This window comes from Cebidichthys violaceus, unplaced genomic scaffold (genome assembly GCF_023349555.1).
Source record: "Cebidichthys violaceus isolate CVI_PGR_0920_01 unplaced genomic scaffold, fCebVio1.0.p SCAF_3, whole genome shotgun sequence".
Lineage (NCBI taxonomy): Eukaryota > Metazoa > Chordata > Actinopteri > Perciformes > Stichaeidae > Cebidichthys > Cebidichthys violaceus.
The window spans coordinates 16,848,861-16,876,804 of NW_027176483.1; the positions used below are offsets into that span (position 1 = coordinate 16,848,861).

The 27,944-nt window shown below is 43.1% G+C and overlaps 1 protein-coding gene across 1 annotated transcript; it reads left to right on the top strand.

Annotated features, from left to right (window-relative positions):
* Positions 1 to 666: 666 nt before the first annotated feature.
* On the top strand, positions 667 to 27,913 carry LOC137881849 (protein arginine N-methyltransferase 8-B). Its single transcript, XM_068724000.1, has 10 exons — positions 667 to 1,300; positions 6,179 to 6,424; positions 9,545 to 9,700; positions 14,490 to 14,553; positions 15,414 to 15,556; positions 16,707 to 16,794; positions 18,014 to 18,129; positions 21,224 to 21,374; positions 25,835 to 25,956; positions 26,443 to 27,913. The coding sequence occupies exons 1-10, from the start codon at positions 1,232 to 1,234 to the stop codon at positions 26,524 to 26,526; spliced, it is 1,239 nt and encodes a 412-aa protein (XP_068580101.1). The 5' UTR covers positions 667 to 1,231; the 3' UTR covers positions 26,527 to 27,913.
* Positions 27,914 to 27,944: the final 31 nt, after the last annotated feature.

Below are 27,944 nucleotides of genomic sequence, written 5' to 3' on the forward strand. Positions count from 1 at the left end.
CTCAAAATAGACTCCGGTGTAAAAGCAGAAAGCTTCAGAGAGAAGATATACGCTAGCTCACGCTTAGTTATGAAACAGCTCCGACTGCAATGCCATCCTGCAGTCATTAAGAAAACCACTGCAGTTTCATGTTGTTTTTTTCTTTTTTTGTCATTTTGACAAAATGCCTCAAGAGAACATCCTGGTTAAGCGTTAAGTGAAAACCTGCAATTATTTTATTAAAGAGGCAAGGGTGTCTAACAGCTGAGAGAGGAAAGACAGACACCAGGGAAAATGGTGTCCACACATGAACGTGTGTTTGTTGGGGATGTTTTGCTGCATCCCCGGACAGAGCAGAGCAGGTGAAGCATATAACAGGCATGCAAACAGTAGCCAGCCCTGTCACTGCCCCTCCGGCCAATGAGACAGGAGTGGTCACTTCCTCACACTATCTCTGAGTGTGTGTGTGTGTGTGTGTGTGTGTGTGTGTGTGTGTGTGTGTGTGTGTGTGTGTGTGTGTGTGTAACCTGAGTACAGAGCGTTCTCGCTCTTCAACAGGGAGTGAACCAAACTCCAACTTTCTCTGGCCAGGCAGCTTTCAGCACTTTGCCAGGATGGAGAGCAAAAGCTTCCAGAGGAGTTCCATGCAAAATAAAGAGTAAGAGGGGGGGGGGCATTAATGATGGCATGTGGCAATAAGAAATCCGTGGGCACGTTTTAAGAGTCATCAGATTTCCGTGCATGTGGGCTCTCTGTGGCACTCTTGCGAGGCAGCAGCTGACGATGCGCTATTTTTAGAAACGCGGTAGAGGAATCAATCAAACTGCGACTAAACCGGTGTTTTCATGACAATCTGCTGCTTTTAGTGCCGCAATCTTCTGGGAATCATGTCTGCGCTCGCAGGGTCAAGAGGACGGGACGGTGCATCTCCATCAGTCTGATCTCTGATGCCAAATGATGCCTTTTTCTCCTCTCGTGCTCTCCAGGAACGCACACCGGTGGACCTCAAACTTTTGCACCATGGAATCCGCTACACATGACGGCAACAGCGGCTGCACTGCGTGTGGGACCTCGTGTAGTTTCGTGTCTTTTCCCAGTCTTAGAATTTCTAAAGAACACTGCAGTTTGGGATGTGAATGACAATTGTAATTGAACGATAAAAAGCTAAGGAGAACATCGTTGAGGCGCATACTGTTTTCTCATCCTCTTTACTTCTATCAAGTGTTGAGCGCATTCTTTTTTTCTGGCTCCTATGGGAATCAAACACTCATCCCGCTGCATGCTCCTCAGGAGAAAAATGGCGGAGTCTGAGAGCATTGAGGTAAGTGTGAGAGAGACACCTTATATATAAAGCATATATATGAGAGGGCTCTGTCAGAGTCCTGCAGCATGTTTGCCGTTAGCAGAAGTTGCATCCCGGACAAAATGCGGATTCCGTCCGGATAGTGAGACAGCAGCCTGAGTGATCACATATAGGCTGCATCTCTGCAAGGATGTTGAAATAAAACATTTTGTGCAGAGCAGGCTTGAGGCAAATACATATTTCTAACATCGAAAACACTTGAACAAAAAAAATCATGCATCTTTTTATTGGTCTAGTTTTTTAACCGTGTAGCTCCCAAGTGCTCTGCGGTGTGATTTCACTTATATTTTAGAAGACGGGACAGTGGCAGGACGTTAGATCTGCCCCCCCCCCCCCCCCCCCAGACGCCGTCGAAAGAAATCTAAATATATTTGAAGGCATTTGCATGAAGACAACCCGTTTAAATCAGGCAGACGCTGAGCGGATGATGAGGCTGAACGGGGGCACAGTGTGCTGCTGAGATCTGAATGACTTGCGCTGTCCAAGGTGCTGCAGCACCTCGCAGACCAGACGACACGGAGAACGCTGGGACTTGTATGGAGCAGCTTTTGGAGGATAAAAAGTAGGGTGAGCTGAACACGAGTCTACATTATTGGCTTCTTTGGTCGCCCCTGGCCCTCAATAGAGATCCCCAGGATGCAGGAAATAGTTTAAGTCTACAATTTGCAGCCCCCTCCCCAAAATAAAAATCTGATAATGCATTGTCCCAAATGCAATTATGTGATCTACATTATTTCACGTTTCATTGAAGAATTCATCCAATGTAGCTTGTTAAGTGCAGTGCCACATCTGTATTCACAATGTGACTGCTGAGGGAGCAGGGCTGATGAGTAACACTGAAAAGATACAAACACCCTGTGAAGTTGGAGATGGCCTTATGTTGCTATATATTAATGATTATTCATCAAAAGAAAAAAAAAGTTACCTCAAAGCAAGTTTATTCATGGGCGAAGCATCCCTCAAACGGAACATTTTGTCAATAAGCTCACGAGTGAGGACAGCAGGCAGCTGATACATTACGATAAGAGGACACTGGATGGATGGATGGATGGATCTCTGCCCTCCTCTGCTCTCTGCTGTTTTGGAATGTGTGTTCTCAGAGGCACCTAAGTGCCGTAATGGCAGAGGACCAAACAGATTGTCTTTCCTGACATTGATGCTGATTTCCTTCGACTTTATCACAGTGAAAAAGCTCTTCCTGCTGTAGGCCATTATCACCTTTAACTATCTTTAGCTATCTGTCTTTAAGATATGCATTAAAAGACCAATTTCCTCCAGAGCATTCCTCACGTATCCACCTACTGACGTCATCACTGACTTCAGGACTAACAAGCAGGCGCCATCTTTAACAGCCAGACAATTACAAACACTTGAGTGCCAATTGAATGCCCTTCTCAAATAACAATTCTCACCTCAGTGTGTGGACGAGGATCCAGTCTGAAATAGAACTGTGTTTATCTGTCTGCGGGGTCAGAGGGAAGGACGTGTCTCAGTTACACTCACTGCAGCTGCTCTCCTCTGACCGTACTGCAATCCAAATTTACTTTAATCTCTCCGTTAATGATGGCCAGGGGCGATTTCGTTTTAGCGCAACTTTTAGAAAGTTCTCATTGATTGAGTTTTAAACTTGGCAGCCTTAATCAGCGCTTCTGTGGTCCTGTCTTGTAATCATTGACTCTTTAAGGGATGGCTTGGAGACAGCTGTTTATCAAGTCCTGCGTGTTGTCGTTCACTGTTGTAATGTATTTTTAAAGCATGCCAAGATTTCATCTGCAGTCTTTAGGCATGTGTGCATATTTTGTCTGTCGTTTTAGATTTTACAAATGAAGTAATACATCAATAAAACACATCTTTAGGCAATTGCAGTTAAGTCTCCTTGATGACACGTTGTGAGAATATCTGTAAGTAGTTTGATATGCTGCACTGTCCTCACTTGCCCCCTTCATCTGATCAACATCATGCCTTAAAGGATTAAGAGCTCAACAGTTGGTCATTCCTTTTTAATAAGCCCCTCGCAATGTGTGAGATCTTTTATACAACAAACAATCAAACACTCTCTGAAATCGACCAAGCAGAGATACTGATGTTTCTCAATGATCTCATGCTCCCTGCTGATGTTTAATGAAATACTGGTACATCAAGTGTGTTTGTTGGGATGAATGCTAAAAAGCTAAATGCTCAGAAGACAGTTTTTATATACAAATGCTTTATCACTACCATAATTTGTATCAATCAACTTCAAATCCATTAAAAGAAGGCAGCACTCAAATTATTATTACTTAGCCTAACAATTGCTATTCTAGCTCATTCTGCAGTATTTTAGGATTCCAATGCAACTTTTGCTTTAGATTTTGAATGATTTGATTATTAATTGAATGATTTATTCAGTAAGGCATGCTTGGATGTTGCAGGTGTACTAAGGAGGAAGCACTCGACATGTATAGCAGCAGAAGGCTAACTGGATAGCTATGAAATTAGCTGTCATTCACAGTACGTGAGAGTCTACAGCCAGCTGCTTCATAAATGGGCGAAATGCTAATGTTAGCATGCTAACGTGCTCACAGTGACAATGCCAACGTTGTTCATAGTGTTAGCATGTTTACATTTGCTAATTAGCATTATTTGACACAACACACCGCTGAGGCTGATTAGTTTCTGGTCATAAACCAAAACCAAATTCAAATTTCACAGAGAGCAATGCTCTCTTTTCCAGGAATGCACTGATCTGTCACAGTCTGATCTAGCCATCAGCACCACTGAAGCAGTTGGGGCCTTGCTCAAAGGTACCTCGGTGGTGGTAATGAGGGAAGGTCATGAATGTCTGTACAAAATGTCAGCATCCATCCAATAATTCTGGAGATATTTCAGTCCGGTCTAAAGTGGTGAACTGCCCGAGATCACCGTCTAGAGCAGACCTTGGCATTGTAAGGCCCCCGGCACGTCAGAGGGAAATTAGGAATAAAATGTAAATAAGTGTACATCATGCACGGAATACAGCTGCATTGCTTTTATTTACGTACATTGCTACGTTCGTGAATGTGTTGGCGATGCAGAAACATGATCCCTGTCAGTGTTTTACTATTATATATGGATATTACATAATGTATATTTTTTGGATCATTATTTCTGCTGCAGATGTTTAAGGTGGAGCTCATTTGAACTCCTTTATACACTGTTGTTCAGTTTGGGTAGTTAGGAAGGCTTTGAAAAATTCTGTAACTAAAGCTGCCAGACAAATGTAGTGGAGTAAAAAGTACAATATTTCCCTCTGAGATGTAGTGGAGTGGATGTACTAAGTTGAACAAAATGGAAATACTCAAATAAAGTACCTTGAATTTGTAGATAAGTACAGTACTTAAGCAGATATACTTAGGTGTATTCCACCACTGATCATATTTACTCTTACCACTCACAGCTTATCAAAACCATACAATTTATTGCTTTTTATAAAGAGGTGGAATAATACTGAGCAGGATTGAGTTCATCCAGCCCTCCACAACAGTCCCTGTTTCTCATGTGGCCCCTTTGGAAAAAGAATTGCCCACCCCTGGTCTAGACTCTAGAGCCATGAAGCTAGCATGGTTAACACCTGACTTGTCAGCTTTAAGGCAACAGTGTGACCAGTCACTATGTCCCAGTCCATGACATTTAGGCCCAGCAGGAAGAGAGAGGACAAAGATAAATATGATGGCCATCCTAGAGGGAAAGACACAGGTGGGAGGAGGATGATTGATTCTCTCAAACAAGGGAAAACAATCAATGTCACCGACGGATATCCTACTTTAAGTCCACTAGATCCATGTTCCACACAGTCACAACAGTATGACTTCATCTATTAGTAAGGTTATCCACCGTATTGACTCTGTTACATGCCGGCCTTATTACATTACATTAAAAGGATGCATGAAGGATGCCTCAACAATGAAGATGGGAAATAATCTTTTTTTGAAAAGCTGAATGGCCTCGGTTTGAGGTGAAGCTCTGAAAGATACAGTAGCAAAATCAAAACATGCAAGAAAAGAATTTTTTTTCCACAGCAAGAAAAGTATGTGTCAGGGTGTGCTGCAAGATCCGACTGTCTAAATGCAAACTGAAGAAGAAATAACAGCAGTAGTGTTCAAATTACAGTCTAGAAAATGCATGAGAAAAGATGTCTTTCAGGTACAAACTTCTGCCATACCTTCATTAGCAGTTAGTTTCTTCTCCGAGATTAACAATAAGATATACTGAGCATCCTATTTTCATCCACCTTGCCAACTATTTATCATTTATTTTTAGAAAGCTGAAAGTTGGAATGAGTACAAACACCAGAACGGCTTACTGGCTCAAAACTGAGATCCTGGGAGTCTGTTTCTTCATCTCTCTCTCTCTCTCTCTCTCTCTCTCTCTCTCTCTCTCTCTCTCTCTCTCTCTCTCTCTCTCTCTCTCGCCCGCAAACCAATACACACTCACACACACACCATGGCTATCTTCCCAGCTGGCCTTACAGGTGATAATCAGGGCATTGTGGGTGTACCGTCTGTGCAGAACAGAGCTTTCTTGCCATCTCCGTCTTCTGTTGACATACAGGCTGACTTCATGTCAGTAATCAGAGTATTCTCCCGACTCAATAGAAAGCTTCATGGAACGCTAGCCTGAGAGTTGAGCTGAGAGGGATGAGAGCAGATGAAATTATTAAGACGAGACAAGCCAATCGTTGCCTGAACCATGTAATGTCGAGTCGCTTGCTGCATCCATGTTTTGTTTCTTCCTCGGAAAGTGATTTGAATACCAAACGGCCAGAGCCCTCCGCCTCAATGAAGTGTTTTTCCTCTTTATCTCGCTCTCTCTTTCTAGCAACCACAGCCACAGCCACGGCCGGTCCGCATCATTTCATCACAGACGGCACAGCCCACCTCGCTGCCCAAGCCGGTGCCTTCCCTCCAGCATGCCTCACGGTCTCCTCTGCCGCCACACACGCCCCATGCTGCCAGCCTCCCTAGCTGTCCCGGGCGAGGGAAGATGTCCAAGTTCCTCAGCCCAGAGGACATGACCTCACGAGACTACTACTTTGACTCTTATGCCCACTTTGGTATACATGAGGTATGCTTGTTTTTTTTTAATCTGTTTTCTTGTTCCTGTGTCTGTTCTTGTCGGCGATAATTAGACAGATGTGAGACATGCATGATGACTGTTTTTGACCAAATGGTCTCTGGAGCTAAAGGTTTGCACATTCCTGTTTGCATTTTCATCTCAGGCGCGAGGACAAGCATAGGCTCTCTCTTGCACTGCTGTTACTTGTTGACCCCGTGAAATATGCATCTTCCTTTAAACACAAATCTTTCATGAGATGATGGTTATCCCAGCTCTGCTCTGCTGAGTGTAAAGTCATAAATAAAACTCTGACAAATACATTCATAGTTTACTGCAGTGTATTAAAACTGTCATAATGCTAAGAAGTTACAGCCAGACTGAAAAAAAAGAGATTCATATGGGTTTACTCACGTATAGAATTATTTATTAACACAGGGTTTTTTTAATAAATCCAACAAAGACACAAGACTGGTTGTTGCTCTGGTTTATATTCATAGGGAACACCGGGCCCAGGTGTGTCCCATGTCCCCCGATTAACCTCCAGGTCTGCCACTCTGGAGACAGAGAATGCAACAGCAAAACAACCAACTGCCCAAGATGTTGCTGTTAAGCGTCTAACGCCATCATCAGTGAACACCATCATCCATCCTGTTGCAAACCTGGATGTAAACACAATTACGTTTGGAGATGCAATAGATCAAATTTGAAAGAGGAAATATCTTGTTGACGTTTAAATGGACAGTTGCCTTTTCACTTCCCCATAAGTGGCTCAGAAAATATAGTCAAACTGCAGACTTCCTGTTTGATGGTGTGGTTTATCCAAAGGAGCAATGGTTGAATTACAAAGGTTAGTGCTTGTAGATAAAAGAAGAAAAGAAAAAACATCTTATAATGACTCATAGGATCAAGTATCATAATACAGTTGCTGTTTACTTACTTTTTTGCAAGCCCATGTCTATAATGCATAATAAATGTGTTTTATTATTATTCTGTATATGATTAGAATGCGCTCATTATATTTACGTTAAAGAACCTGTAAATTGTTTTCACGCAGATTTTGGCCAAACCTTCCGTTATCAAGCAAAGGAAGCTCACCTCAGTGAGTCTAACGAGTAAAACCTCAAAGTAACTTTAGGAAGCACAGAAAGCCAGAGTAAACGAGCGCAATTTAACAGCTTTGTGCTTCATCCACACACTCGTGTCACAGGGTAGGAAAACACACTGCTGTTGCCAGAACAGTGGCCGGGCAGAAATCATGAATTGGCTTTCATAGTTACTTTTGTTCTGCTCAAATTGGTCTCCATTTAGTTTTTTCTTTTCCTTCTTTTTTCTTCTCTTCTTGGACCTTATCATTTCAGACTCCTCTATTGTGTATCGGTGAAGCTCTTTAATGATCAGCACATGTGACATTTGAAAAAACTGAACTGAGTCTCTCTCAGCCTCCTCCTGCTCCGGACTACAACCTATAACAACTCAATGCTTGATGTCATAGACCAGGGGTATTCAGTTAACATTCCAAAAGGTCCAGATTGGGAAAATCTCCTCGGGCAAAGGTCCGGAACATTACAATAATATCTAACTTGCGCTATTTGGTGCCATATGTATATGTTGTTTTTCAGATGGGATTTTAGAGGAAATGGTGCATAGTTACAAAATCATTTCACCTCAGGTTAAAATTAATTAATTAATTTAAAAAAAAAAAAACAATTTCACTGAAATGCCATGCAGCTTTAAATTCAGTTCATTCAGGTGTGAAGTGATGTCAATCAAAAAAGCCACGATATTATATTTTTCTCATCTTCTAACAAGAGAAATGTGTGAGCATGGACTTTATCTGTGGTTATTAAACTACTTGTTTCAGCTCTTTTATCTCTGTTAACATCATAGTTGGTCAGTGACTTCATGTGTTAGGATTCTGATCATATTGGGCTCTTAGGTTTGTTCTCTGTGTCTTCATTTCAGATGTGAGTGGGTACGTTTGCTCAAAAGAGTTGTGCTTTGTCTTGTAGTGGCACTTCACATTACCGCCTTTAATAATCGTCACGGTCTCTGAACATATGAGACACACTGGGTTTAAACTGTCCGTGGAAGAATTAACCTCTGAAAGAGTCATTATTGTTTAAAGACTCTGGTCTCTCTGACCACTTCTCTCTCTTTGGAGAACGTCATGTGAAATAACTTCTCTGACTCACGTAATAATACTCCTCGTTCTCATTCCTCGTCTCCCCGTGTGTCTACATCTCACTCGAGTCAGGAATCTTGTCAGAATACCCATATTTGATTGGCTGAGCTGCATCACGTGATGTGATTTACGCCGCTGAACAAGTGCCGTAAAGGCTGGAAAAGCTGCGCCGCTTAAAATAAAAGCGCTCCGTCAAAATTTAATAATTCTCAATTATCTATCGGTTTTAGGTCCTGGGTCCGGATACAACGGCGTCTGGGTCCGAATCCGGACCGCAGTCCGCCTATTAGTGACCCCTGTCATAGACAGTCAGAACCATGGCTGGGGTTACGCTCAGCCTATCCCATTAAAGAACATGAGATCTGAACCCTGCCTGGGAGGAAGTTCCGCCTTAACTCTAGCTTAGCTCTGCTCAAAGTCTGGACTTGATGGCGAATGGCAGAGGATTGGTGCAACTTTGCTTAAGATATACTTTAGCCGTTACTTTAAAGAAAAATCTCTCTTTATGTGTCTCATATGATTTTAAGAATTGAATATTGTATTGGTTCAGCTGCATTGCATGCCTAGGACACTGTAAACAAAAGCGTGACCTTTGAGATAAATCCGTAATGTTTTTTGGAAAGTAGGTCGGGTGTGTTCTTTTTGTCATTTCTGACTATTCTTCACACTCACACATGCATGCACTCGGTAAGAAATGCAAACGGACTGAGCCTGGAGGCTCATGGTGATTATTCAGTGACACTAACTATGGATTTGAATATAGAGCCATACGGCGGAGACGAAATAGTGCAAGACGAAGTGAAGGCTGTGTGCTATTTGTCACCGCTCCACTGCGGATATCACAGCAAATCCAGACCTCCATGTCCATCCAATGTTTTCAATTCAACAAAACAAATTTCCAGCTGTGTCAACATCTTCCTCAAATCATCTGTCATATGCTAAACCAGGAGATGCTGAAGGACGAAGTGAGGACGCTCACCTACCGGAACTCCATGTACCACAACAAGCACGTCTTCAAGGACAAAATCGTGCTGGACGTTGGAAGCGGGACAGGGATCCTGTCCATGTTCGCGGCCAAAGCGGGGGCAAAGCACGTGTATGGGGTAAGACGTGTTTTCATTTCAGTGGAGCGTTATCATGCTGAACCATCAGGGTCTAATCACTGCCGAGCCGCTCGCACTCGGTGCATGTCCTGTATGTGTACATACCAACCACTTGTACGTCTGACGCCCTGTAATCTTTCGAGGAATATCTCGTCTGACAGGCGAGTGATAGAAGTGTGAGGCCGCCCGGGCAGGTTGACAGGCTGAGCCGCAGCGATTTAAGAGCTCTCTTTTCATTGTGTACCGCGGCAGAACTAATTGGTAGTCGGGGCACGTCTGAGAAATAAATGCCGGATGCACACCAACAGTTTGGGATAACCACGTGGAACGTACTTTTGCTCCAGATAAGTGGCAGGGTGGGGGGGTGGGGGGGGGGGGGGGGGGGGGGGGGGGGGGGGGGGGGGGGGTGAGTGATTAACTTGGAATTGCCAAGAGACTTGTTCTAAGCTACTGGTTGACATTATGTGTTTATGTGTGACTTTGCCTCGCATCCATTATTTGTTTTCCTTCCCTCTTCTGCGGTCTCGCTCAGTTCCTCTCAGATCTCTCTTTTTGTACTTTAAAGTTCACTTCATGCTTTACCACACGCTAGCCTTACTTCTGCCCATCTGGAAAGGCTTTATCAACGTAAATGGGGCTAATATTTCGGGGATTTGGTTCACCTTTAACTTGGATGCTCTCAGTTTGAGTTCTGCACCAATGATGCCCGACACCTTCATCATACCTGAAGCTCGTAAAGCTCCACGTGAAAGATGGGCTTGAGAGGTGGAAGGGCTGGGCTCTGGGCCAACGATAGCTTCACTCTGTCATATGGACCTCGTTACATAAAAAAAGAAAAGTGATAACCTCTATTCTGGCTCCACAGAGTAACCATAAAAGACCCTCTGCTGAATTCCATACCTATCAGAGTAATATAATCATGATAAACTGAGCTCACACTTAACAGACGTTCATTTTGAATTTAATATTTTTCTCCCTGCTAACGTTTTAGGGGGACGTTTTTTTTGAAGAATGTAAAATTTCACAGAGCCGCAGCAATAAAGGAACGGTTACCGGCAGGAGAGCAGTATGTGGGATTTTATTTAAACCCCAACAAGTACAGTAAATACTTGAATCATTCCAGCTCTCAACAACCCCTGGTATTAAACTATGGGTGGCAACTTCAGTCCACCAGCTCACAAGAGCAGATTGTAAACTGCCCGCCATGAAATCACAGAGGGCCGATGTAAACTAGATCTGCAAGCAGATATATCAGAGTCCAAACACCCAACGCGACTCTGAAAGAAGGTCATCGTGGGAATAGGGCTTTAACAGGTGGTTTGATGTGTGCTGGGTTTGCAGCACAGTGACAGGATCGGATCCAGCCTTGGATCACAAGGATTCAATACATGTTGCATCTCGTGCACGAGTGACAAAGAGCCTTGTCGAGTAGATAACTGCTCTCTGCATTGCGGTTAAACCTAAAAGACAAAAGAAGATTTAAATGCATATTCATGAAATGATATCAGCTTGTTAAAAAAATAATAATAACAGGGAATGATAAAGCCAATTAGTCCGATACGTTGAGATGTAAGAACCCCCCCAAAAAATAATTTGGTTTATACAGTCTGTAAAAAATACACAGATATGCAAATTAGCATGTGATGTGACATTCCCATGAAGCTTTAGCTACGTTCCACTAAACACACTTTTCTTAGAATTTGATAGACCATAACATTTAGTCCAGAATGTGTTGAGTTGAATGCAACAGCTGTTTCTCCCTGATGTAGCATTAAGCAAGCATTTGCTGAATGTTATGTTAAGGTAATAGTATATCAAAGCTTGTTCATGTGATTGTTGTAGAATGCTTTACATTCTTATAAAACTAAAGAAATCGAAGTGAAACCAAAATCAAATCAAAGTGTGGCTCAACTGTATGAGTCTCAAGAGGAGCAGTGTGTGACACCTGAGCCAAGTCAGAAACTTACACTTGCTGCGACTCCAGAGAAAAGGACTTGTGGCAGCACGACAGCGACAGGGACTCCTCCCGACACTAGCGAGAGTGTGTTGACTGTAAACACGCCTGGAGGCCTCAGCGCTCCCACTGAAGCGTGGCGCTGATGGACACATGGCTAATGGCTGTCTCCTGTCGCAGCGATTCAGAAAAGAGATGAGGAATCGCTGCCAATTAGAGGGCTGACGTTGGAAGCCCTATTATCACAGCAAAGCGCGGGGATGCGTACACCTGGTGCAACATTTGGCGTTCCCGTTTGTTCCTGCAGTTGATACGGTCTGGTTTTTAATGGGCGAAACGTGAATAGGTGTTGCGTGTGAGCAGCCGACGGACAGAAGACCGTGGGCGCAACCAGCAGCCTCTTACCAGCCCTCCACTAATAGGCAGCAGAGAACAGGGCTGCTCCAGGGACGCTGTTCTAATGTCAAGCTCCTGCACCCTGCATTCACGCTCAGTGGGGAAACTGAAGACCTCAGCTAGAAAGCACAAGAATTCAATTTCAGTCTGTGTGTTATACTGCAACAACTACAAAAAAAGATGATATCTCCTAATTTGTCCATCTTTGGTGTGTGGCTCTACTGTATAACCCTTTTTTTTTTCTGCCTCTAAAACAAAACACTTAATTCTTCATGAGAGTTCGAGGCAACAGCTGAGTGCTGCTATTTTTCAGCCTGCTCCCTCCACAAGGGTCCCAGCATGGGTTTGCCTTTTTGTTTTATAACAATTCACAGCAGAGTTCATTCAGAAGTCCCCTGCTTGATTGCGAACAGATGGATCTGCTGCCGCATGAATAAGTCCGCACACAGAGTCCCAGGGGAGGTGGAAAAGAGCGCACACACACACACACACACACACACACACACAGGTGGAAATCTATACTCTCAGACTCCCCGATGCTCAAAGAGATCGGTATTGACAAACGCCTCCTCCTGAATTATGTTCTCATTTTGTTTGAGAGCTGCTTACTAAGAAGTGTCCGGGGTTTATTCTGATGAATGAAGGAGGCTTTATTACGTTATAACTCTGCTATTGGTGGCACCTCCATAAATCAGCCATGAGTCCTGCATTGGTGGGCGGAGGAAGTGCAAAATATGTCAAGCAAGGAGTTGTTGACTCAGAGAGAAAAAAAGTATAACAGAGAGGGCATAGAGGAAAATGTGACAGAAATGTGGATATTTCAGAAGGAGAGCGATGGAGTAGAGGATAATTTAAAAGAATTTAAAATGTCAAAAGACTAATTAAACTACAGGTTGAAGCTCCCACTGGAGCTAAATGACTGGTTGCAGCTGAGTAGTGACTAATCTTCACCCTAATTACTTAAAGCAAGATGCCCTGGCAGCGTTCCAGGGTCTGGTCCCCTTGCAAATTCTATCCCGTCTTGTTCCTTTGTCTTCCACAGTTTCAGCTTGACCCCTGGACGTCTCTTGCAAAGCAAAGTTAACCTAAGAGCACAATGTCAGATGATAATCCCTCCCTTGTTAGCTACCTTCTGCTGTCAGGCTCACTGTCACAAAATACTGTAAGTCATTTAAAAGAAGCTACTTTTTGCTATCAAGCTCTGCAGACAGGAAAGAAAGTCCCTTGAGAGAATGCCTTCACAAACTCTAAGCTGGTTAGCTATCGTATCTCACTCCCACCTTTCTCTTAAAAACTGGCAGAGATCCAGCTGCCCAGTTTTCAATTTTCAAATCTGTTTGCAAGCGGTTTTGTATTTGGGACTGCAATGGAAGCCACCCACACACAGAGATACTAAACAAAGATGACCTTGTTTGCCACCCCAGAGAGCAACTCACGGCGGTGTTGGACAAGCATTGGACAAGCATTCATGCAGGGAGCAATGCATCAAAAAAAAAGTCTCAATTCTGGACTTGTCTTTACTCCAAATAACACAAGGAATTGGAGTTCACTGTGATGAATCCCTGGATAGGTAGAGCAGCCAGATGAACACACAGTCAATGATCGTCATGCTTCCAGAAACCTCCTGAGAAAAAAATAATTGCATCCTGGTATTATAATAAAACAGCATGATCTGCCTTTTGGGGGGGGGGGGGGGGGGGGGCAGTGGGGGGAGTACATTTCCACCACTGTTAGAAGTGGTTTCCAACCTTTTAGGATTGCAACCGCTCATGAACCTAATCCATTATTTCCCAAAACAAAACAAAAACTCTTCTTCCCTCTCCCATTAATCATCTTATGACCCACCAGATTTATTTTGTGACCCCTTTGGACGGGACTCGACTCCTTGGGTGTGAACCGCTGGACTAAAGTACCCTTTACATTTAGTACATTGTGCTGCTAACACATGTTTAATTCCTTCTCATGCAGGACTTTTACTTGTAATAGAGTATTTTCTACATTGCTGTATTGGTACCTTTACTGAAGGATCTGAACACGTCTTCCAGCAGTGGTCTTTAGTGACAACCTGTTACAACCACAGCTAGCCATTCCAAATCTCTAATGTAACAGAACATCTGGATGAACTTCAAATTTGAGGAGTCAAACAATGTAAAGCGGTGTAATAGAAGTGATGGGACTTGCTTGGGATCTCCTTGCATCCCCTTTCAAACTGAGGCTGATGTATGCGGTCAATTCATGCTGACTGAGCTTTTGAGGCATTCCAGTCAACGGCACTTCAGTAAAGCTGACATTTAAAGTCTTGTGAATCTGCGCTATAGACAAACTGAGGACATGTACGTGTTGTAGACATTCCATTAAAGACATCCTCCCCAAAGCATCACAGCCTTTTATTTATCTATGGTCATGTAATTATTTTTTTTTCTATTTTCTTTCTGCCAGATTGAATGTTCCAGTATATCAGAGTACTCAGAGAGGATCATCAAGTCCAATCACCTCGACAGTGGTAAGACCCCCCCCCCCCCCCCCTTCTCCTTTCTGAAGACACTGCACTTCATCTGCAGTGAAGGGAGCAGCAGACTAGCTTACAGTCGTGACAGACATAGTGAATGAGGAGCGGAGAGGGAAGGCTGGCTGATACGCATGAGGATAAGAAGAAGATTTTGTGTTCATCATTCCGTACTGCACTGGGCCAGCTCATTTATATTCATTTGCACAAACATGCTGCCAACTTATGGAACTTCAAAGCATATGTTTTCAATCATAACACCTCTGTAGCTTCTGAAAAAAAAAAGAAAACGAGTCCAAAGCTACTGCATCTACCAAATGATAGCTTCATAAACCAACCTGTCAGCCAATGTTCTGTCTATAAGCCTATGAATATCAAGTATGCACAAGTAATTGAAAGGACAGTGAATGCTACGTTTCAAGCAGGAACACGTCCCCAGTCATTCTGACAGACACTTTGTATCACCAGGTAGACTCTTCAATAACTTATTGGCAAAGCAGAACAAAAAGCAGAACAAAAAGCTGAAGTCAGCTAATATCTGGGAGGGCAATGATTCACCCCTCCACTGTAAACCCCAGCAGGCTTGATTTCCATAAGAACACCCCGGCTGCCATGGTAGCACTTACTCTATACACCTGCTTCTGTCTCACGCAGCAGTTTATTTCTTGCACGAAGTGACACAATATTGTCACGTACTTTATATGCATAACTGATGTATTGACTTTAGACTTAATCTGCTTTCGACTTTCATACACTTTTATAGGTATTATCATTCCTACATTTCAGCGTTAGACACTTTTCTGTACGCCAAAACAGGAGAATTGATTATGACCTGAATGACGCGTTGTGTGTTGCAGTGATCACCATCTTCAAGGGCAAGGTGGAGGAGGTGGAGCTTCCTGTTGAGAAGGTTGACATCATTATATCTGAGTGGATGGGCTACTGCCTCTTCTACGAATCCATGCTCAACACCGTCATCTTTGCCAGGGACAAGTGGCTGGTAGGATGTGTGGACTGTGTGTTGATGTGTGTATAGACATGATATATAAGTTTATCCCGCATTAACGTCAGTAACAAATATCGCAGGGACAAAATGAACCATCGCTGCAGCAACCATGAAATAAATCATAATAATAGTATCAGCAAATACATTTATCCATCCTGGCATCATATCGCTAGAGTGCAGTATCTAGAGCTTAAGAATGAAATTTATTGTTTAAACAAATTAACTGATAATCTAACAGTCCAAATTAAATTCACAGCTATCGGTATTAAATCAGTAGCTATCGGTCTTTAAGTACTACTTGCAACCCTTCTTCATAAAACATAAAATTATCCAATAATTGAAAGAACAGCAAACAGTAGAACAAAGTCATCTCGCGAGACCTCAAAATGATCTTCCTTAAGTTCATTTAGTATTTTTTAAGGTGCAATATTCAGGATTCAGAGCATTAATATAACAGCAAGCTACCTGAGCAGAGAATGAAGTCGCTCATAGCCGGACCGGCCGCGCTGGCTTTTAGTGCATGTTAGTGCATGTGAGCGTGCACCACTGGTTAGCCTACAGCCGCTGCTCTGCACTGCTCTCATACGGCGGTTACAGCTGATGACGCCGTCCCGACCAGTGTTGACGTTGCAGAATCGCTGCACACACCCTCCGGTTCCGCCTCAGGTAAACACTCTCAGCTCTGTCAGCTCTGTCGCTGTAGTTTGCACTGTTAGCGCTGTTGGCACCGTTAGCTGCAAAGTGCCGGCTCAGCCTCAGCCGTTGAGAGTCAATAGAAATGCTTCCCATCTCGTATTTAGCACCTTTAATATAATCCACTCAATAATGCAATGAGCATTACATTAACAGAAAGAAAACAAGCGAGGATAGGAAAGACTTATTATATTAATAAGAAGTCTATAATGTTTGCAGGAATGTTGCATAAACCACTTATATTGTTTATTATCTTCTGTGATTGGAAAATAATAGTTATAGTCGTATATACATCATGAACAGCTCTTCTAATCCAGTCTGTGCACAGAGGGAACACTAACGTCTCAATAATTTAAGGTTGGTACTAGGCCCCCGATGCTGTGATGTCGACCTTTTATAATGTGTTCAGGATTAATTGCAGAGTTATTTCTTCGCCTCGTTTGTCAAACAGAAACCCGGCGGATTAATGTTTCCTGATCGCGCCTCTCTGTACGTGGTGGCCATAGAGGACAGGCAGTACAAAGACTTCAAAATACATTGTGAGTTCAGTGTGAGTGTGTGTAAAGTGGGGCTGGGCGAGCGCATTACCTGACCCTGGACTGTGAATCAACACTCACTTGTGCTTTCGCTGGAGTCCTCTGCGTAGCTCTTGGGTGGTTGTAAACAGGATGATGTCTTTTCATTGTAAGTGAACACGCAGGTGTAGAACACCGTCCACACCTCCGCATTGCACTCGCACGAGTGTGGGCATACTCACACACGACCTTTCCAGCTCTGCAAATGATTTTGAACTTTTCCTCAGACATAACACTGGGGGTGATAATTGAGTTAGTTTTCCTGCTGGAGTCCGTGTTAAGCCAGTGCACAACCTAAAATGACAACAATCATGCAAACTGAACAATAGCCAATAGGCCGCCTACTCACACTCCCCCATACATCTGGGAAATCACGAAAACCACACTGCACCATGGGAAAGTCATCTCACACTGCTTCGCTGCTATGCAAAGCTTTCCAATGATGTCTGGATACCATTATTCTGTATTTGACGTTGAACACATAGCCAGACTGAGTGGTGAGACAAGTGCATATATTGACCAAACACTTCTTCTCTGCTGGCCGAGATGACCTTTAGACTGAACTAGAAGTGGCCTTCGGAAGCACTCCAGTATTCTGAGAGCATCCTGTGGACATTAGTGTGACTCTGGGCTGAAAACTGCCTTAGTTAAGTGGGCAGCAAGATATTCAAATAGAGCTCATGCAATTCCGTGGGGGTTTGCGACCTGTTCGTTATCACCAGCTTTCCTGCGCTCTAAAGTCGCTCTCTCCTTTTGGGTCATGATAGAGATGTTTGCTCACACACACTATCTTAAGGAGCTTAATGAATAATGTATGGAACGATTTAGCCAAAGCTGCATGGATATTCATAGCAAGAGTGTGGGCTGCGTTCAAGGAGGCTCATGTTTACAAATCATCCCCGAGTACAATGTGACTTTCATCCGTCAAAATTAAAATGGGGGTCTCACTCTGGGGGTCTTATATCAGATTATTCTGGGAAGCTATACGAGTAAGACTGCGACTACTGTTGTTTTACAGCTGCAGCACAACTGTTTGCATCTCCTGTGGCTTTTCCCACCCTAGAACACTGAACAAACTGAATCAAAACTTGGAAAGAAGAAAACTTTTGTCATTTGTTTTTATTTTACAAAGAATAACTGAGAACATGCTGGCAAAGTGACTCAATCGTGCTGTATTTACCAGGGTGGGAGAACGTGTATGGCTTTGACATGACCTGTATCCGTAATGTGGCCATGAAGGAGCCACTGGTGGACGTAGTGGACCCCAAACAGGTGGTGACAAACGCCTGCCTCATCAAGGTTGGTAACATGTTTTAGCTGATGGCAGATAATGGATTCATCACAACTGTCAGCTGTAGAACCAATGCAGTGAAAATGAGACTTTACGTTGGTGTATACAGTTGGATTACAATGACAGTTATTCTCACACAACTATTGGATGGATTGGCGTGTAATTGGGTACAGATATTCATGGTGCCCAGAAGATGAATCCTGATTGATTGCCATCAATTGTTGTGCGCACATGCATTTCCCCCTCAGGATGAATTTTCCCATAGTTTTGGTGATTCCTTAACTTTTCATCTAGCAGCCTCTTTAATACTTTAGATTATGACTAAAGACCTGCAAAACAAATGAAATCCCCATCAGCCTCAGCTGAACTTTGTGTTTGGTATTAATAAGCAAATGTTAGCATGCTAAACTAAGATGGTTATCATGGTAATTTTTGCACCTGCTTAGCATCAGCACGTTAGCATTGCTGACATTAGCTTTCAGCATCATGCACCACCGTGCGTAAGTACTGCCTCACGGGCAATCATCAATGTTCAGTTTAAAAATTTTCTGGAGCCCTTTTAGAACTTTTGTTCACGTCGGTTTATAAGCTGAGATACAAAGTACATTGACAGCAGCTGAGAAAACTACATGGTCCATGTATTAGCTTTTCTAGGGCTTTCAGTCATATCCCCACAACTCTTGAGCTAACATGTACATCAAAGACCTGACAGTGCTCAGAAAAAATGTTAATCTCAACAACGGAGCAAACTCCATCTACTGATGAAGATCATTTCCTATAAAAAGCCCAAGAATGGCTACTAAATGGACCTTTTGCGGTGAGATTGTTTCCTCACCTTTAAATTACTGATTATTACCAAGGTATTCACAGTGCAACACGCCGTTACCGCCAATACCCAATGCTGGTTAACTCGTCAACTCAAGAACTGTACCAGAAGTAAACAAGCTGACCGTACAGTAATAAAGAGTGATTATATTCTACAATATCAATATATTAGAAGTCGTCCCATAGACAATGCTGACTACGATGGCGACTATAAACTATAACGCAGAGTTGCCAGCATGGTTGCAGTGGTAAAACCCACCCACATTAACTACAAGTGAAATAAGTGGTAAACATACTGTATGGCACGCTGCGGCTGGTTTGAGTACAACCGTGATGTGTGGCTGTTGCCCTGTCTGTGCCTCTCACTGCGTGGATTACACTGATAAGGCTGCTGTGCCATGCATGTCAATGGCAGTCCGTCTAGTCCTTCTAATTGTGGTCCTTGTCACACTGACCTTCTTATCTCTGGTATTGATTGGACGGCTCGGCCCCGTCTCACCTCTGTCTCGGTGAAAATTGCTTTGTGATCACACCTTGACTTCAGCGTTGCTGATTGTCAAGCACCCACTTTCTTTCCCCCTCTGATATCAGACAGCCTTTCACTTTAAATGCAGCGAGATATTACACAAATCAAGCAACACGATCAGTCATGACATTTTAATAAAAAATATCTATGAAGCTGATGAGAATGCTGCTTGTCTTGGGATCTTGTGAACAAAAAAACAAAAAAAGAAGCCTTACCACAACGATACCCTGCTGACAAGCTTTATTGTCTTTAAATGGATTACTGACCGACCTCATTAAAGTTGTATAGCTGAGGAGTAGCACACATAGGACCTCATGTTATTAAACTGTTGCTTGAAACTTTGGTAGCAATACTCACTGAGGATCAAGACAAAGTATTATCCCGCAGAAATAACCACCTGCATGACAGGGCTCTTAAATCTGTTATTCTGCATTCAGAGTATTTGCAAGGGTGTAAACATTGCACTGCATTATATTGCAGTCTTAAACTTTGAAATGTGACTTTGAGAAGTTAATACCGCATGACCAGAGTAAATATCTTGTAATGTGTTTATGGGAGTGATTCTTTTCTAAAGACAGCAGGGGGAATCTGACATTAATATTGCATTCTTGTATATGCCAGCAAACATAAGGCTCATTCCTCCACAGCCAATGTGACATCTGGCACCAAAGCTAGCAGTGAATGTCTAACATAGCCGACGGCAGAAGAAACATGGCTATCACACCTCTGCCTACATGTTTACCCCTGCGGGGCGCTGTGTGTTTTCAGGTGGGCTGCACTCCCCTGTGTTCCTCAGTGTTCAAAGCTACATGATATGTTGGCACAGTGCCATTCACCCGGCAGGATCTGGAACATGTTCTTCTCTGAACCGGGCCTAGTGGGACGCTGGGTTATCAGATACCCTGTTAAACTGACTGGAATCAGGGGACATTTATAGATTTTGGGTCGCAAGCACCATGCATGAATAACAACTGGAGCCTCACAATAGTTAGAGCTCCCAGGACGAGCCCAGTCCCCCTATCCTTGTATTCTTGATTGTCATGAGGATCTTGGCACAGTCCCACTGGAGTATAATGATGACCCTATATCCTTCTGCAGGTAGAAGCTGTACTGCATTTCTTGGTGTTGTTTTTGGGTCTCCTTAATGTCATGCATTTGGCAGTACATATAACATTTTCTTGATTTTTTTTTTTTCTACCGCATTTTTAAATTGTTGTAAAGTTGCAAGATCATCAGTTGGAGGTTTGAATGGGGAAAAGGTCTGGTTGAAGTCAGAACTACGAGATTGGCATTTTTGGAAATAGCCAAGAGTTAATGAGAAGAACAACATCCCCCACATGTCTGCACCCTAAAACATCCAGCTGACGCCAGCAGCAGGTTAGCATGGTTTAGTCCAAAGGCTGGAAACAGGGGAACACAACTAGCTTGGCTTAGTTATTAAAATGTGACATCTTGGTTGTCTAATCCAAAACATGTTTCAACACTTTAGTTTTTGTGCAGTTTTTAAGCCGGCGAGCTGTTACTCCATTCTTAGTCTTTGTGCTAAGCTAACCAGCTGCTAGCGGTAGCTTCATATTCAACAGGCAGACATTAGAGCGGCATCTTCTCAACTAACTCTGGGCTAGCTAACACATATGCATAGTGTACTTCCCAAAATGCCCTTTAAAAAAGAGAACACTGTGAATAGGGAGAGTTTAATGTGACCAATGGTTTTTGGTGTCACTTTTGAGTCCGTCTCTTTACTCCCGCAGGAGGTGGACATCTACACAGTGAAGCTCGAGGACCTCTCATTTACCTCAGCATTCTGCCTGCAGATCCAGAGGAACGACTACATCCACGCACTGGTCACCTACTTCAACATCGAGTTCACCAAGTGTCACAAGAAGACTGGTTTCTCCACCGGTAAGATGCCTCACACACTGTCTCTTACTTTACATACAGGGATCTGTGTGTGTGTGTGTGTGTGTGTGTGTGTGTGTGTGTGTGTGTGTGTGTGTGGCTTTAAAGCGTTAGAGCTTTTTTATTCCCTGCCCTCCCAGCAATAACACAGCACCACCCAGAGGTCAGGTTCAGTATTACTCCATTCTGACAGCACAGCAGAATGGATATTTCACTTATACTTGCAACTAGAGTATCTGGCTTTATGTTGTAGGTGAATTGTGGTTTATGGCTCATGCACTTCATACACTACTGCAGGGGAGGCAAAATGTGAGAACAAGGGAGGACGGTACTGGACGTGTTTCATACAAACTGGAACCGCATTTCACTTCAGTGGGCAGACAAAAACACATCTACAAGCACATTTTATACAGCACTGAATGCTCCAAGAAGCATGAAATCAAGACCATCAGTTGGGCAGGTTCACTACTAGACCGTTGCAGTATGTATGTAGCCAAAGTCAAAGAGGAATAGAAAGCTCTAATGTGGTCTGTGTTGAGACGCTGAAGGCATCTATCACAATAAGTGTCATTGTCACTTTACATTACAGCAATTCAGATCAGGCTGGTTGACATGATCCATACAGAGCAGGACTAGAGTGAGCAGCGGGGACGTAGTGTCAACATCTGTGTGTGACTGACCTCTAGTGGTAGTGTTGAATACCGTGCATTGAAGTGATATTTAAAGCAGAATGTATCACTCTAAAGTTGGTTTGAACAATATATCCTCTGGTACTGATAATCTTTTATTTATCAAACTATGGTGTCATCAGAACCTGGCATTTTATCCATAAAGAACTATATTTATGTACAATCATTTCTTAACCCAAGCTTTCTCTGCCCTCCCCACGTCGCCGCTATTGATTTTCTGTAAGTTTGTCTATCAAGCAAGTTTTCCAATGTCAGACCTGAGGACTCCTGGTCTGCCAAAACTTTAAGATACAGATCTAAACTCACACACACAGAGAGCCAAACGTGCAATTTATTCCCCATTTGACATTCACATCAGACACACACAGACTCTAAGCAAAAGAGAAAAAGGCAAGCGGGGGTGTGGGGGGGTCAAAGATTGCAGCACATGCCCATCTAGTCATCTACTGAATTAGCATAAGAAACGCAGCTTGTCAGTGTCTCTTTTGAACTCTGCCCAAAAAAACAGAGAGCCCGGCCGGTGCAGCAGCTTTGGTGATCAGCTAGCCCTCTCATCTGTGGACTCAGAGAGAGCTCGTCTTTAAAGGCAACGCCACCAAGCTGCCAGAAATTCAATTTTAAAGGCTACCGAACTTTTGAGTCTCTGTGAAGCCATCGGTAATGTCCAGGGCACTGGGGGATGCTCACACTTATTTTGGGGTTGGGGTGTCAGATTTGACCACAAACAGATGAGTGCACATGAGGAGACACAAAGAGATGAAAGAAGATTGACTCGAGCAGAAGTGGAGAGGTCATGAATGCCTTCATGCATTTCCTGCCTTTTACTTCCACTCTTGGTCTCGTTCAATGCCTCGGCTCTTCCTTTGTACAGCTTCTGTTTATTCTCATCCTGACATTCACGCCAGGTAGATAGAAGAAGCCCGTATTACTGTACATCTCTGTCAACCCCATGATGGACTGACAACCCGTCCATGGAGTCTCTCTGCCTTCTGCCCTGCGTTTGCTAGCATGGACATGAGAGGGTTGACTGGGTAGAGAAATAAAAGACAAGAAGAGGACATATCTACTGTTCTCAGTCGTTTAGTTGGTGTGTTGCCAAAGTTTAAACCTTTGTTGGTTCAACTTTCTTATCAGGAAGTTTCAGTTGGCTGGACTGCTGCTAGCTTGCTTGTTGGTTTTTAGCCCGGTGGCTAGGCTAGCTGGTCGCTATTGGTCTGGTCTGTTATGATGCTTAAGCTTTTCGCACTTTTAAGGACTTCTAAAGAACATTTTGGCACTTCATTTACTTTGACTGCACTTGTGATATCCGAGTGTGGATCTCGCCATCTTACCGTTTCTAAACTGAAGGAAAACGTCGCTTGACTGGAAGCCGAGCTCAGAGAGAAAGTCCAGCTCGTCGCCACGGCCCAGGCAAAACATGGCGCAGTCCTGGGCTCCTCTGCTGCTCCCACTCCATCTTCACAGGAGCTCCAGACTTGAGAAGACCTGTTTCTTCTTTGCCATGTCCCACCGGAGGCATGGGCACTTGTCGGCGGGGGTAGTATGAGGCCTCCGGTGAGTTCAGCTACATGTCATGGACGTTTAAAGTGCCAAACGGAGCACTACGTGTGGAAACATTGTGCAAAGGTTCGTCCGCGGGGTATTGATTTTTCCCCAGACTGGGAAGTCCTGAGCCTCTTCCTCCGCTGCTCCTCATCATCAGTAACCCAATAGCAGCTGTGACCTTCTGCCTTCCAGCTGCAATGGTTTACTGATATTTTACCAGGTATTCTTACAACCTACCCTCGTGTCCAAAAGGTCATTGCTCATGTTGGCACCAACGACACCTTTTTTATTTTTATAGATAAATACGATCCCTTACTCTCTGTTAACCGAGGCATGGGACGTTGTAGCCGACTCCTTTAGCCCCAACACCTGGTTCACCTCCCGTCAGTCTGTCCTTTAGAGCAGTGATTCTCAACTGGTGGGTCGCGGACCTTTGCCAGAAAAAAACAACAACTCTTGTGCTTTTATTTTGAAGGGGATTTTTTTTATGCAGCGGAGTTATTCATACTCCTTAACAGTATTTGGCCTTGTAATGCTAATACACACCCGCACAGCGAGGTTCTGGCACAAGAAAGTCAAAACTGAAGCGGCATTTGTTGGATCAATCCGCAGCGGATAAACTGAAAACTATACCTCTGTCAAATTAAACTATAAGTAGGTGAATGAAGACATGCCGGATGACAACAGACCACAGCTCCACAGGTTCAAACTGCACCATCTTTTCATTAAATACATTTGAGAAGTTGAAAAATTGGGTCATTAAGGGGTGATGGTGGGTCAGACCAGTTGAGAACCACTGCTTTAGAGTGCTTACATGTTTAAACTTGGTGCTTCACTCATAGTCACTAAACCAGCTGGCTCCATTTTGAAGGAGCTCCCTGAATTTCTACCTTGTATTGTATTAAATAATGATAGAATAGTTCTTTGTAGTGATTTTGATATTCACGTTGACTAGTCTACCAATGCCCTTGCTACTGATTTTTTTTAACTTTCAACAACACGTGTCAGTTTAAACTCATAATCTTGTTCACACTCTAGACCTAGTCTTTAGTCTGTGAAAGCATAGACATGTTTGTATCTGACCACCAATGTATTGTCCCTTTGGTACCCTCTGGTACTGCATTAGACTGGTTCTCGTTATAACAAGTTTTGTGTCTCGATTAACAATTAACAACTTCATGTCGTCTTTGGTGGTGCGCATCAAGGGTCTGGTCTTGGACCACTTTTGTTCTCCTTCATATACGCTCCTCTTGTGTCATCCACACACATGGTAACTCTATTCATTATTAAGTGGATGTCACAGACTTGTTCCTCCCTGTTAAGCCCACTGACCTCAGTATGCTGAGTCCTCTACCGGATTATAATAAAATGGAAATATACTTGCTATTGGGCCCCAGCCCAAGGATATCACTAAACAAATACTGCAATCTACTGGTCACCTGTCACAACAAATCAAGCCTGTTGCAAGTAATCTCAGTGACCTTGCAATGTATCACGTTTTTATAACCTGAGAAATATTGCAAAAACTAAATATTTATATTTTAGAGATGCAGAAAGATGTTTTTATCTCCTAGTGCTCTATGAATAAAGTTGATTAATATTATAAAGAATTCAAATGTAACAGACAGCTTTCTTAATGGCTAAATAATGATTTACTAATGCTTTGTATATCAGTTTTAAGCAATTAACAAGACTAACCTTCGGTTGGTCTTGTTAATAAGACCCGAGATAGCGGAAAAACCCTATTATGTCTCTCAAATTCTAATGAATCAGCAGTTAGAAATGTCAAGTCACTGATTAAGAATTTAAAATTTCTCTGCCTTTGTAAACGTAAATAAGCTGTTAAAAACTAAGTTTTGATTCTCTGCAGCCCTTTCCCAAAAGGTAAGTTGTCTTTCAGTCATTGTGGGCTAAACACAAAGGGATATTTCACAACCTGGCAACCAGTAAGTTTATAAATGGCTTATGACTGATCTATAAAGCATCAATAAATGATTTATAAACCACGACAAACATAAGTTACAACTTCTAAATCATGTATAAAGGCTGTCTTATTAGACTGTGGTACCATTTTGTTAGAATATTAAAATGACTGATGTACATTTTAAAAGTGTGTGTGTGTGTGTGTGTGTGTGTGTGTGTGTGTGTGTGTGTGTGTGTGTGTGTGTGTGTGCGTGCGTGCGTGCGTGTGTGTATATGTGTGTGTGTGTGTGTGTGTGTGTGTCCCAGCACCAGATGCTCAATACACCCACTGGAAGCAGACGGTGTTTTACCTGGAGGACTATTTGACGGTGCGGAGGGGAGAGGAGATAGTCGGCAGCATTGACATGAAGCCCAATGAGAAAAACATTGTGAGTATTGTTCAGTCCAATGTCCCTGATGCGTAGTGTGGTATGTGGAATCACAACACCAATGGTAATGACATCTGCCTTTAAGGGATTTATCTCTGCATACATAAGAAAATATAGAATGTGAGAAAATAAATAACACAAATATAATATAAAAAGTGTTTCACAGTGTTATTTGAGCTCTTATCTTTATTCCCTGTATCCTAGCTAAGAGATGACTCATTTCCTCCCCTGCCTGCCCACGACAGATTGTTTACTCCTCAGTGTTGGATAGCAGTCAAACAGGCAGCAGCACTGCAGACAAACAAACTCTATTGTTGACGTTGTCCTCGTCCATGCTTACTTAACACCACGTTCTGCTGTCAGGTCAAAATGGAAAATCTGAGTCTCCGGTCTTATTTTCTTCAGTTTCTGCCACGTATTTGTTTACTCATTGCCTCCCGTCCGTCTGACAGCCGTCTTTCTTTTCTCCCTCTCTTTGACCTGCAGCGCGACTTGGAATTTACCTTCGAGCTGGATTTCAAAGGGCAGCTGTGTGAAGCGGCCATATCCCATGACTACAAGATGCGCTAAGTTCGGGTGGGGGACGATGGTGCCCCGCCGAGTACAACCCCTGAGCACCAGAGGGAGACAAGAGACACTCCCACGTCCAGAGACAGACACAACGTGTGACGCAAGAGGCCAAAGACCAAGCAGAGTTGGCCCCGTTGAAAGCAGGAAGTTACTCGTGCTCACTGTTAAACAAATCTGAATGTAACACCAACAAACAGAGGTCAGGAATATCTCCTCGTCATGATGAATGTTATTGATTATTGATGTGCGTACATGTGAGATGGAGTGACGTACCTGTGTGTTTCGTTGTTTTCCACAATAACCTGGAACTTTTGGAGAGATAGTTGCCATTTTTGAATTACAGTAGAGCTCATGTAATCACTTACTGTGTTGTCCACATTCTGCTATAGGTAGACATTACATTTACGGTGTAAATCTTATGTCATATTATGTACCGTATAGGGAATGATCTGAGAAACACTTTCATTTATAGTTGTATCAATTTAGCAATGTTGGAAAACTGACCGCAACCGAACGCCACGGCCAAGGACGAACCTGCGTATATGTGTAACGTGAAAGGTAGCATGTGTTTGCATAGTCATCGTGCTAGTAGCTTTCTGTGAGTGTGTAATAGAGGGCGTCGCACTGTTGCACAGCTTGGACTCCAGATGTTCCCTGTGTTGTCAGTTTGAGCAGTGATGTTGACATGCCAATAACATACCTTCCCCGTCCTAAATGCCTTGACCAAGTGCCGAAAATGTTCCTAGTTCTTTTCCGCACTGCTGCATTCAGCTTCATTCCTCTTCCTTCTATATATAGATGCTAGCCACTCTCTTTTTAATAGTTTAGATATTAGAGATTGCTTCAAACACAGTCTCAAGCCATGAAGCTTTTTTTACTACATCTGATCCACGACAAGCAATCGAACCCCACGTCTCTAATTAAGTCTTAGCAAACCAGATGACCTGCAGTCACCGTGTACCAACAACTGGGTTTGAATCTAAAGAGACTGAGAAGATGCATATATAGGTTCCTTTAGTACCGTCACACGATGTGGTACCAGAGTTTACAGACTGTAAACGCAGCTCTGCGTTGCACACGGCTACAAAACCATCTTTCCACTTCACCTGTGCTCTTACTAAGGTCATCGCCAACCACTGAAGGGGTTTCTTCACTCAACACGTGGATCTGGGCAATGATTACCTCACGTTAGTATTCCTAGTGAAGCTTTAAACTACTGCTACGCTCAACTAAATACGTTTCAAACCCATTATCTTTCCCATGTTAATCCCAGAGTGTGTTCAATGCTATTGATGACACAGACAAGAAACGGGCTCTATCCCCATGTCTTATATATGTCGTGCAATGAATCTTTTCAGGGCTGTTACCAAAGTATGAGCACTTGGGACCAATATATATATATATATATATATATATAT

Excerpts from the sequence above, each read along its gene's own strand:
- LOC137881849 (XM_068724000.1), top strand. The coding sequence starts at position 1,232 with ATGGGAATCAAACACTCATCCCGCTGCATGCTCCTCAGGAGAAAAATG. Across the intron at positions 9,701-14,489 it reads GGGCAAAGCACGTGTATGGG|ATTGAATGTTCCAGTATATC; the intron begins GTAAGACGTGTT and ends TCTTTCTGCCAG. Across the intron at positions 21,375-25,834 it reads GAAGACTGGTTTCTCCACCG|CACCAGATGCTCAATACACC; the intron begins GTAAGATGCCTC and ends TGTGTGTCCCAG.